Raw genomic sequence first — 12,816 nt, 5'->3', positions numbered from 1 at the left:
GGGTCAACGAAGGGAGGAAAAGAAAATGGCGTTTTTGAGTTGGGAGAATTTGTGTGAACTAAAGGAGTGTGGTGGGAAGGGTTTCAGGCAACTAAAATACTTTAATTTGGCCTTGTTAGCTAAACAAGGTTGGCAGCTCCAAACTTCCCATAATTCTCTACTCTACCGGGTCCTCAAGTCCAAATATTTTCCCACTTATGACTTTCTACACGCTGCCCTTGGAAATAGCCCCTCATACACTTGGCAAAGCATCTTATCAACTCAATCCATTGTTAAGCAAGGTGTACGGTGGAGGGTTGGAAACGGAACGAAAATTAAAATATGGAGGGATAAATGGCTGCCTCAGGTTTCCAGCTATGAAGTTATTTCCCCTAGACTATTCTTGAACCAGGATACTAAGGTGAGTGAGCTTATTCATACTAAGAGGAAGTGTTGGAAATAAGAAGTCATACATCAGATTTTCCTACTTGTGGATGTGGAAGTTATTTTGGGCATTCCGTTAAGCATTAGAATGCCTGGTGATCTTCTCATTTGGGCGGAAACAAACAATGGATGTTTTAATGTCCGTAGCACCTATAAGGTGGCCATGAATCTCCATCAAACTGCACACACTACATCAACCTTATCAAATAGCTCTCACCGTGTGTTTTGGAGAAAACTTTGGCGACTACCAACCCTTCACAAGGTTCGCCACTTTGCATGGAGGGCCTATCATAACATCCTCCCCACAAAGGATAATCTGTAACTACATAGGGTGCTCTCAGAAAACCTATGTGAAGAGTGTGGTAATGCCACCAAGTCCTCTAGTCATCTATTTTGGTCCTGCCCAAGAGCTCAGCTGGTCTGGGGATGCTCGAAGCTACCTAGCTCACTTAGGTCGAGTCTGTTTCATTTCTTTTTTTATCTATTATGGTTCCTTTTGATGAATGAGTCTTTTGACAAAGAGAAGGTTGCTATGTTAGTCACTATAGCTTGGTCTATATGGAGTAATCAGAATGAAGTCCGACATGGGGATACAAGGAAGATGCCAAAAGCTCTGGTCCAGTGGGCAACGCACTACCTGACCGAATACTCGACTGCGACAGAAACCACAACAGTCACCCCCGAGGTCACTAATGTTACATGGACTCCACCACCTCCTCCCTGTTTAAGATCAATGTGGATGGTGCCTTATCCAAACTTAATAGCTTAGTGGGAATAGGCGTAGTGATACGAGATGACGCAGGCCAAGTTGTAGCTGCGCTATGCAAACGAATTCACACACTGCTGGGTCCACTAGAAGTGGAGGCAAAAGCTTTTGAAGCTGGTCTTCAGTTAGCTAGGGACATCGGTCTTCAAGACATCATCTTAGAAGGGGATTCATTGGTGATTGTTCGTGCTTTCTGTGGTCTATCCTATCCTCCCTCATCAATAGCTTCGCTGATTCTGGGAATGCAACTATTCAGCTCTGAATTTCATACGGTTAATGTTTCACATGTAAAGAGGCAAGGGAACAAACCTGCCCACATTTTAGCAAAATATGCACTTAGCATTGATGACTCTATTGTATGGATTGAGGAGATTCCTTGTTGTATTGAACAAGCTCTCATCTAGGATTATGTTATTGCTACTATTACTTGAATAAAAGTTTCATCTTTTTTATCAAAAATAAATAAATAAAAGAAAATTTTTGGGCTCCAACCACCAATAGAAAAATAACATGTGTCATATTATGTGTAATGCATGTAACTCACTTGGTTAGTTAGGTTAAGTTATTTTTCTATATCAGCTAAAAAAAGTTATTTTTCTATGGGTGGTTGGAGCCAAACTCTTATCAAAATAAAAATATTTAAATGATATATTAAAGATATGAACCCATATGAAAAATATTTAAATGATATAATCATTAGGACTACTTCAATGCCAAATTACTCTTTAAAAAAGCAAAAAAACAAAATAAGCAAACTTCAATCTTAAATTTATTAGCCAAAAACCAAGAGCATTGTAACTCAATTATATCAATTAATGACTGTAGGGGTGATAGGCCCAGGGATGCACACATATTGGGCCGGGGGCCCAATTCGAGGACAGGAATAGTCTAAGGATAGGTAAACACCTTTCTAAGAGTTTGTGTTGGTAAATGAAGAAGTTAGTTTTGGTCATAAGAGCTCATGAGGGTGGTCGGAGGATGAATGTCTCCTCGGCTAACCAAAGCCGAGGTTCGAAGGGGTGGTCTGCCGTCCAAGGGAACATTTTAGGAAATTCTCTTGATACAGATAAGTATTATAGAAACATAGGATAGGGGGAGTCCTAAAATATCTAAGGAGAAAGCTGCTACCACCGTATTGAATACTCTGCAGCTAACTTTTTTGTTTCATTAATGTGGAGATGATCCCTGAACAGTATTACATTGGCTATCCCATTGCACAAAGGGCATGAGAGGGTGTCCAATGGGACGAGCACTCAAGTAGTGGTTTGGATGGTCAAAATCATCTAAAGAGAACTATATAATGGAAGAGACCCTCCATTGAGAAGGGATCAAGAGATCATGAGAGAAACACTGCAGCAATCAGGAACTAAACTTGTAATCAAACTTGTGAGAAATATATAAGAACTGATCTCCTTGGACTGTGCCGAGGATAATTTTCTTTAGTTTAAATCAATCTATCTTCCTGTTCTTGTCATTTGAACCCATTTTATTTGTTGTCCAATTCATTTTGGCCCAGTTTTCCAATCCACTCTCTACAAATTCATTGTTTTAGGCATTTTGGGCCTAAGTCCATTCACTTTTTGGGCTAGGGACTCAAATCTGGTCCTTACAATGACTTTTTTTTTTTTTTTATAATAAAAATAGATAACATTAACATGTCGCTTTTACCAAGAAACTTAGGTTTTAAATCTCCACCCCCATTTGATATAACAATTTACTAAAAAAAATTCATTACCAAAAATATTTTCTATGTCAAGATAACTTAGAAAGAGTGCTAAGATTCTTGTAGCTCAACTTAGTGATACCTTCTAGTATGTTCAAATGAGACATTTAGGGTTCATACCCCAACTATTGATTTATTTTCAAAAAAAAAAAAAAAAAAAAAAAAAAAACTAACTTAGAAAGTGAGAAAGTATATTAAAACCATAAGTCCTATATTAAAATAAAAGGTCTCACGGAAGTTGATGAGATACACCCATCTTTTTACCTATAATAATTTTAAAGCATTTAAATAAATCTATAAATGCATGATATTCTTGAATCAGTAAAGCAACTTTTATTATATTTATACATTAAATAGTATAACATGAAGAAGTAAATATATAAAAAATTCATATTATTAAAAATAATTGCTAAATTTATAATTTTACTCAATTATCTATCATATAAAAAAAAAAATCTTAACTTTGTTAAATGATCTCAATTGCCACGAATGTTTGCAATTATGAATATGCAATTTTATAATTATGCTCTATAAACAAAATGATAATTATGCATGGTAATTGTAGGGTCACAATTTGGAGCCCAAGCCCAGGAGGTACGGGGTCTTGGTCCAAGGAGCCTAGAAATAATGAATTTATAGAAAGTGGACCGTAAAACTAGGTATTAGCGAGTTGGACAATGGGCAGTATTGGGCTATGCAACGATTAAACACAAATAAAACATGTTGACATCCATAGATTTTCAGTTCGAGAAGGTAAAATGAATATATATTGATCACCGTTTGAGTATTATGGCAGTTTAGATTGCTACAGTATTCTCTTCTTCTTTTTCTCCGTCCCCTTCCTCATGGGGACTCCCCATATTATATAGTCTTCTTGAAACCATCGTGGTCCTACATTTGTCGATCATCTGGATCCCTACTTGAGTACTTGTCCCATCAGACACCCGCCTTTAGCCTTCTGTGAGTTGTGGTGGCCAAGGCAGCACTGTTCATAGGTCCTCTCCACATTAATGCGGGCAGAAAAGTAGCTGCAATGTATTTAATGCGGTAACAACAGCTTTTCTTAGGATATTTTGCATTTCCTTCTTCCCCGCGAGTTTGTGATTCATATCTCTATTGCTAATGCTTATTGGGGGGGGGGGGTCTCTCTGATTGCCAGAGTGCATGTTTAAGCTATATTCATCACGTCCGAGGAGGCATTCCTCCTCGGATCGTCCTCCAAATGCCCTTTGCCTATGAGAGCTAAGTTGAAAATTCCTTTAGCAACCGTTTCCTCTCCTCGGACTTTGCTAATTGTCTTGGGTGGGGCCCAAAGCCCACTACATGATTTGGAGTCTTTGCCCCTACAGTAATTATTAATACTAGCCTCATCACACGTGCTTCACGCATGCGATGAGTCTTTTTTTTTTTTTTTTTTTTTTGTTAGTGGTCCTATTTTGTGGAAAAAAAATAGTGTTTTTTATTTTATTTTATTATATATATATATATAATTTTTATTTTCTATTTTAATTTATAAGTGAATAAATCAATTTAAAAATTAATAGGAAAGTGGTCCTATTTTTTAGGCAATATTTTAGTGGGAGTTAGTGTTGCATTTTTACTGGATTGTCTTTTAGTTTTGTTTCTACTTAAACATAGGAGTGTAGGGGCATTTTTGAACTGAAAAATGAGGAATTCAAACAGGAGAAGACCCTTAAATAATAGTATAGATAAATTTATTATGATTGTATTTATATATGGAACTATATATTTTATCTTTTTTTTTAAAAAAAAAATTATAATATTTTAATGGAAGATATATATATATATATATATATAACCCAATTAGCATTAATGGGTTGTCACCATATCATAGTTTTCTTATTATATTATTCCCATTATGGTATATTAATTCAAGAATTTTCAATTCTCAACCAAAAAAAAAATAAAATTCTCAAAAAAAAAGTAAAGATTTTTTTTTTTCTTTCAAAGCAATGAATTAGACCATTGTTGGTATGATATCTGTAAGGGTTGAAGAAATAATTAAGAGTAATGCTATAGTTATAAACTATTTTACAACATTTTTACAAAATGTTGATATGGCTAACCTCTTATTAGTTTTCATCTAGACCCACCATTAATATCACTTTTTTATTTACTAATAATCATTCATCACATCAACAGTTTGTAAAAAATTTTGTAAAATAGTTTGTATCTCTAGTATTATTCAATAATTAATATAATTAATAGCTTTCCTTTTCTTTTTTAGTAATTTCACATATTCCACATCTCAAACTACCAAACCGAAGGTAATTGTGTTAGTTAATTTATTCAATAAAGTCTAATAGTCATACTGATAATCTAAAAACCCTTGGGACAATTAAAAAAAAAAAAAAATCATATTGTGAGTAGAAATATAAACACTTCTATTTTGAAGACCAGTTTTTGAATAATAAAATTGATCAAAGAGAAAAACAATTTGGTTACTCCAAAGACACACAAAAGTTTTCTTTTTTAAAAAGAAAAAAAGAAAAAAGAATACTCAAAGGTCTCATATTAAAATTTGGATCATTAAACATTTTTTTTATACATAATTTAATAGTTAAAAAAATAGAGTAGGAGAATTTAAACCATAAAAGACTTAATGCTATTGAATTACAAGGTTCTTGGCATTTAAAATGTTATCTTTTAACCCAAAAACCACATTGTTTATTTGTTATAAAATCAATCCCTTCTAAAAAGGAAAATTAAGGGACCTTTTCTTTTTTAATAATACTACGGATACATCTAATCTTGCAATTTACTAAATTAGTCAATTTTGAATAGTGAAAAAAGACAGTTCCATACAAAAAGTGGTGGGTAGAAGTATATATCACTAATAGTCGACAATTTTAGTATATTGTGAAATTGAGTCTGTTAGTATTTTTTTTTTTTTTTTTTTTTTTTTTTTTTTTTAAGGAAAGCTAAAGGTCTGATGGTACATAATATGATAATTTTCATTTATTTGAAAACAAGATAAAACTAACAAACTGTTACTCTTTTGATCCAATAATTTTGTCGTGTCCCAATTACTTATTTGGGTGTTTGTCCCTTTTTTTTTTTTTTAAATGTAATGCATTTGTCCTCAATTTTTATTTTGGTTTAAGAAATGTATTTTATCCTCATTGAATCACTTCCATTTTGTAAACTATTTTATTAGGGTTCGGATTAGGTCCAATGCTTCTAGTGCATTAGATCCGGTCAGATGGTGACACGTGTCACAATACCAATAAGTTCAGTAACACTGGATACTGGACCCAAACCCATTTTATTAAACCTACCCCATAAAGCTTCATATCAAGAATATCATTAATAAAAACTAAGGTTATATATATCATCTATGTGTGAATAAGTAAATTACACATTTCAAAACTAATTGAATTTTTCAACGATATAATTTTAGTTGGATTGAAGAAGTAAGCTCAACCCACTAAAATGATTATATTTTTTTTCACAATAATACACAAACAAGAATATAATAATACTTCAACAATTGCAACATAAAAACCTACATTTTAGTAGAGTAGCTTATTATTAACACAGCAAATCAACGTGTCTCCATCTCCTCTATGAGAAAATCTTTGCGTTCGTTGAGAATTGAGATTCCAAAGGTTTCCGTCAAAAGGGACGGTATTTTGGCGATAACTGCACGGACAACTGGCTCTCTGCTTTTGTACACTAGATATCGAATATATCGACATCTTTAGCCGTGCGAGTCTCCGTCACGTTGTCGGTTGCGCCGTTATAACGGAGGCCCAAAACGTTGTTACTGTCAGAACGGTCAAGTTAAACGAAGATACGATGCTTGAAGGGCTTGTGATGTTTCTGTCGGGCCAGGTGTCAGAATCTCACGCTCCACATCGAAAAACATCGGGTCCCACGTTAAAAGAGTTTTGGATTTGGGGAATGTACGCTCCGTGAAGGTGAAGGTGTGGATTTTACACGCGCCGATTGGTGATCTTGGAGCTCGAGTCGAGGCTCGAGTGGGAAAACCCTGTAGAGGAATATGTGTCCGTATCAGATTGGGACCCACTGGGGAAGTGACTGGCACGGCATCACCGTCAATCAGTGGTGCGTGTGACGTACTCGCTGAAGATGGGTGTGGTGGATCTATGATTGTTGTTGGGACTGTGCGTGTGAGTTTGGAAATGCCTATGATGATGGTGGTATGTAGCACCAGATCTAGTTCTTGGAGATTGAAGAATACCTTACTAGTCCAAGGTCACCACCAATGCTTTGGTTGGTCAGTTTCATTGTTTCAACTAGGATACTTAGTAAAAGTTAAACCCTTCGCCATAAAAAAAAATAAAAAAATAAAAAAAGAGTTAGCATCAAGTTGCACATGATAAATTTTTCTTGGAGATAATTTTAAGTTATAGCATCTGCTCCAGATAATAACTCTTTATCATCATACTAAGACACTAATCGGTTTTTGGTATAGATAAAAATTGAACAACAGATGTCTTATTCAACCATAAGAGACTTTACCAGTTGAGCTAACTGGAACCCCTACACCTGGTATAACTTTAAGCAATATTATACCACTCGATATTTTTTAATTGAATACAAATTTTTGACAAATTCATCGTTAAATTACGTTATTTTCGTATATTCTCAATGCTTGCAAAATTTCAAGGTGATGAAATATTAATAACCATATCATCAATCAATTATTTAAATTCAAATTTTTGTAGTTTAAAAATAATGTATTAAAGATAAGTTTATAGATCGAATGGTAAATAACATCCAATTGACATAAACATTGACATGAGTGTTAAGAATATATAGAACACGTAATTCATCGGTGAGATTTTCAAAATATGAATTTTATAACAAGTTATTGGATAGTGTAACATTGTTTAGAATTATATTAAGTGTAACTTGAACTCAACTTAAATAAAAGTTTTACCTTTTTTTGAATCTGAGTTCATGCAAAATTTTATGTTTATTTTAGTATAAAAATTTATTTAATCTATTTTACATGATCACTTCAGATTATCTATTTTATACTACACTTTATTAAAATATTATTTTTGTGTTTGGAGAGATGAGTTGAAGAGAGAAAGAGAGAGAGGAAGATAGAGAAAGATGAGAGAAAAAAGAATAAAATATAAAATACAAATCAACAGTAAACAATGGATATTTAGTATTTACACCATTTAAAATTAACTAATGTAAATAATTTCCTAGTTTAAGCGTGTAAATTTGAGTCAATTTTCTATTATATACGCATTGGCGCAAATGCTTAAAAAGAATTGTTTATATTCGTTATATATGAGATGGGTTTTATGTAAATAAATGATTCCGCATGAGTCACGAGTCATGAGTCATGAGTCATGACAATACAGTGCTGAAGTGTAAAGTGTAAACCAAAAGAAGAGAGTCTATACGGGGCTAATGTTTACCAAAAAAAAAATGAAGTGTAAAGTGTAAACCAAAAGAAGAGAGTCTATATGGGGCTAATGTTTACCAAAAAAAAATGAAAGGTTTCTTCGGCTCTTCCTTATCATTGCCAAAAGTAGAGAAAATGTGATTGTTTGTATGAGTGTGCAGATTCTAGAGCACAAAATTGTGATTTGATGAGTTTTAAAACTTTAAAAGGTTAAATTACAAACTACTCCCTGACGTTTGGGGTTTGGATTTTACACCTTAAAATTTTAGAATATAAATTTTAACTCCTAAAGTTTGAGATGCTTGAATTTTATTTTTATATCATGATGTTTCAAAATTTGGATTTTACCCTCTAAAGTTTGGAGGTGTTTGGATTTTACACTCCTAAATTCTGAAATTTTAAGGTGTAAAATTCAAATATTCCTAAACTTTAGAGTGTAAAATCCAAATATCTCTAAATTTATGGGGTAAAATCCAAATTCTGAAATGTCAGGATGTAAAATCCAAACATTCACAAACTTTAGGGAGTAAAATTCGAATTATGAAATTTCAAGATATAAAATCCAAACACCCTCAAAATTTTAAGAGTATAATTTACAATTTATCCAACTTTAAAGATTAAAACTTCCAAAGACTTTACCATTAAGGTAGGTAGAATATCTACCATTTGATTTTAAAACTCTCACGCATCAAATATACACAAACACACAGCACAATCAGTGGCTAAAACTTCGAATGTTAAATTATTTGTACTAGTTGAATTTGTAAGTAAAACTGATTCCATTGTCGTTAATTGGATCTTCTAAGAGAAAAAGTGTGCTCTTTTGACTGGTTACTCAGTGGAGAGGGTTTCAATCCAACACTTACTCCATTGCCTTTCTCAACACTCTCTCTCTTTCATGATGTTTTCCTTGACGGGTTATGATTATTAATTAAAGACTTGGAGTTTCTAATTTGATTCCTAACCACACAAGCAATAAACAGGTGTTAGCAGTTAGGTATAAGATCATATAATTAAGCAATAGTGAGATTTGTGGCTATGTATCCACTTTTTGTTTACTTTGGTTTGTATAAGTTAGGACCTGTGAGTTAGCAGTCTCTACGGGTTGAAGTAGGTAAAGCATCAATAATTTGATATGAAACATGCCCATTTTAATTTAAAATAAGAATAGTAATATAGATATGAAATTTAAAAATTGACGTTGATTGATAGTGAATTGACTGAATTGAATTCATGTAACTAATATCTAATACGAAATTTTCTTCTAATTTTTTTTTTTAAAAGATTAAATTTAATTTCGAGCCATTGGGGAACAATAAGATAGTCTAATTACGTATGTTCAATATTATATCTATGACATTATTTCTTCTTCTGCTGCTTCTAATTCTATATCATCATTCCTTCTTCACTTTTCATTCTCACTGTGAAACTTAATGATTTCAATATGTTTTTAGTTCCTTACAAAGGACAGCGTCTACAAGGTAAGCCTTGTAACAGAACAATTTATTCATCACATCAGCTTCTTGACCAATATTTTTGGGGCGAATATCTATTTCTATTTCCACCTACAACATAGGAAGCCTCTTTTCTTTTTCCATTTTCCTAAACAATGATCTGAAACAAAATGCTTTTAAATGGGGTCCATGATGATGATAGTACAGCTACTTTTGATTTGGTACTTAATCTACTATGATAGTTTCAAATTTTGTTTTAGGAAAAAAAAAAAAAAAAAACCATTGATTTTGGGCTTTTGACAATTGGCGTCCTCGAAAATGACTGATTTAATAAATACTGATTGCATCCTTTACATTTTTTTATTTATTTATAGGAAATTAGAATGGTTTGTTTATTTGTTTTTCGTTTTTCGTTTTTTTTACTCACCCACCTGCAACTACAATGCCTTTTAGGATGTATGGGAAATACAGTGTAGAAGATTTTTAACATTTTATAAAAAGTGGGCATAGGGGATTTTGATTTGGAATATAATCCCCATCTTGCGAGGTATTCAAATTTTGGTATTGGAAATTCGTCCCTTTATTACTCTACAGCCCACATAATTGTTTGTGTGCGCTTAGAGGTTTGGCATTTGTGGGTGCGTTATGGTGGGTAGTAGTTAGGGTTGTCCAAGGACTAGCCTAACCTGACTTACTCATCCCAATTGATTAAACCCGAGTCGACCTACGATCGATCTAACGTTTGCGATGATCACCAACGATTGTCCCCCATCAAACTCAAAACGACTGGTTGAGTGACGAGGCTAATCTTTCTATCCAAAACTCAATTTGACCGACATAGGAAGCAAAATCCAATGAGATCTACCAGATCAAGCAAGATCTCTGCCAAATCCGATAAAATCTCCACCAAATCTACCAAGATCTCATCGGATCATCATTGTTTTCTGCCTTTGCCATTTCTTGCCTCTCTGGTGTCGACCGATTCACTCATCACATGTAGGAGGCCCAATCTGCCACTCCTTTCCAATCGATGGTGGGTTGAATTTTCCTCCACCCAATCGGATCAGGTCATGTGCAAGTTGAGCACCCAACTCGAATCAACCCATAAATACCCCTAGTAGCGGTGGTGTGTTCAGAGATTTTAGGGGAGAGTGTACTACATGAAAAGAAATAAAGTTTGGGAAAAATATAGAAAGAGATAAAATGAATAAAAAGAAGAACAATAAACAAATAATTTTCTTCATGTTTGTGACATTTAATTGTTGAGAAGTTCACGACATTTTCACAACAAATCATAAATGGTAAGTTGTTACTGGTTCTAATTTGAACCCACCCATTAACAACAGCTAATAACAACCTGCCATTTAAGATTTATTATAAAAATGTTATAGACATAACATTTCTCTTAATTGTTATGTCACTAAGGATGACATTGAAAATAAATATAACGGATCAAAATTAAAAATTTTAAACCTTAAGGATAAAATCAAAATCAAAATTACCTTAAACTTAGAAAATATAATTAGTCTTTTTTGCTTTGTTAATGTTTGAACCATGGTCAAAAGGAGACCGAGATTTTTTTTATGGTAAAAATAAATCTCTCTGTAATAAATATCATCCTTACAAAAAAAAAAATGGCAATATGTTTCTCAAAAAAAGAAAGAAAAAAAGTTGGAGATTCAATTATAAATACCATCCTTCCATAAGGAAAAAAAAAATGGCAATACGCGCGCTCAAAATTCCCATCCTCAATAAACTTCCCCCTGAGGGTATTCATTGGGGCCATGACCCTTAGGTTGCGAAATCTTAAAACATGGAATGAACTTATAACTGCTTATTGGAAAAGGATGCGATAATAAAGAGTTAAGCATTAGCATTGAGGTGTAAAACTTTCAAAATGGTTATTTTAGCAACACACACTCAAATTGAGCTTTACCCAGATGTGTATTGCTAAAACTTTTTAGGAATTGTGAATAGTAAGTTTGTATTTGTAGCAACTACTGTAGGAAGTTTGTATTTATTTTTATTCTCTCTTTTCCGTAGTTGTCAAAATCTCGATCTAGATCCTACGATCCGGATATTTCAAGAATCTTTATGATTATTCAGGATTGGTAGGATTGTACAATTTTGATGATCCCAAATGATCTTAGTCTCTTATAATCTTCTTTAACTTGACAGAAAGTTCAGTTGGACCCAAATAAAAAATAAAATCCCAATAGACCAATTTTTTCTACTTTAATGTAGAGAGTGTCAATTGGACCCAAATAAAAAATATCCCAATAGAGTATCACGTTTTGATATTTTTGGTTTCTTTAAATAATGCTTACAAATGGATGTAGTGATGTATGGTAATTATATCAATGAATATGTAATTTATGTGATAATTTAACATACCAATGTGTATTTTTTGTTTTTTTCTCAAATAATGTAGGATCTTAAGAGCATTCTTATCAGCTCTCTCATAAAAAAATGCCATTTTGACACACTAAAAACCTACTTTATCGTTTTAGCACATCATTTTACAACATATCATTTATTAGATGTTCTAACTATAATTCTATACATTAAAATAATATTTACTACACATTAAAATAATATTTACTACACATTAAAATAATATATTAAAATAATAGAGAGAGACATCTGATAGGAAGAGAGAAAAAAAACAAATTAAATAAGCCAAATAGTATTTTGGCATGGCTGTCCGTACCGTCTCATATTTGAGACGGTACTGTAGTAATGTCTCAAATTTTTTGAAATTTGGAAGAGCTGATGAGGGATAGTTTTTGGTGTTTGGTGTGCCAAATGCCAATATTTGGCATTTGGCACACCTGATAAGAGTGCTCTAACGATCCACGATCCAATCTTATAATTCACGATTTCACTAATCTCTCACGATCCTACCTAGGATCTCGATTTTGACAACCTTGCTCTTTTTTTTTCTTTCTGACTCTCTTATTCACTCTCTCGAAATGAGATGTTGGATGTATTGTTAAATGAGTTAGAAAAATAAATAAAATAACTTTTTAGATACTCTAAA

The 12,816-nt window shown here is 33.0% G+C and overlaps 1 protein-coding gene across 1 annotated transcript; it reads left to right on the top strand.

Annotated features, from left to right (window-relative positions):
• The first annotated feature begins 1,122 nt into the window (after positions 1–1,122).
• On the top strand, positions 1,123–1,593 carry LOC115964486. The gene has a single exon (XM_031083785.1). It carries the CDS (start codon positions 1,123–1,125, stop codon positions 1,591–1,593), a length of 471 nt encoding a protein of 156 aa, XP_030939645.1.
• The last annotated feature ends 11,223 nt before the right edge of the window (positions 1,594–12,816 follow it).

The sequence above is a fragment of the Quercus lobata genome, chromosome 10, assembly GCF_001633185.2.
Source record: "Quercus lobata isolate SW786 chromosome 10, ValleyOak3.0 Primary Assembly, whole genome shotgun sequence".
Lineage (NCBI taxonomy): Eukaryota > Viridiplantae > Streptophyta > Magnoliopsida > Fagales > Fagaceae > Quercus > Quercus lobata.
This window is presented reverse-complemented; position numbering and strand designations above follow the sequence as displayed.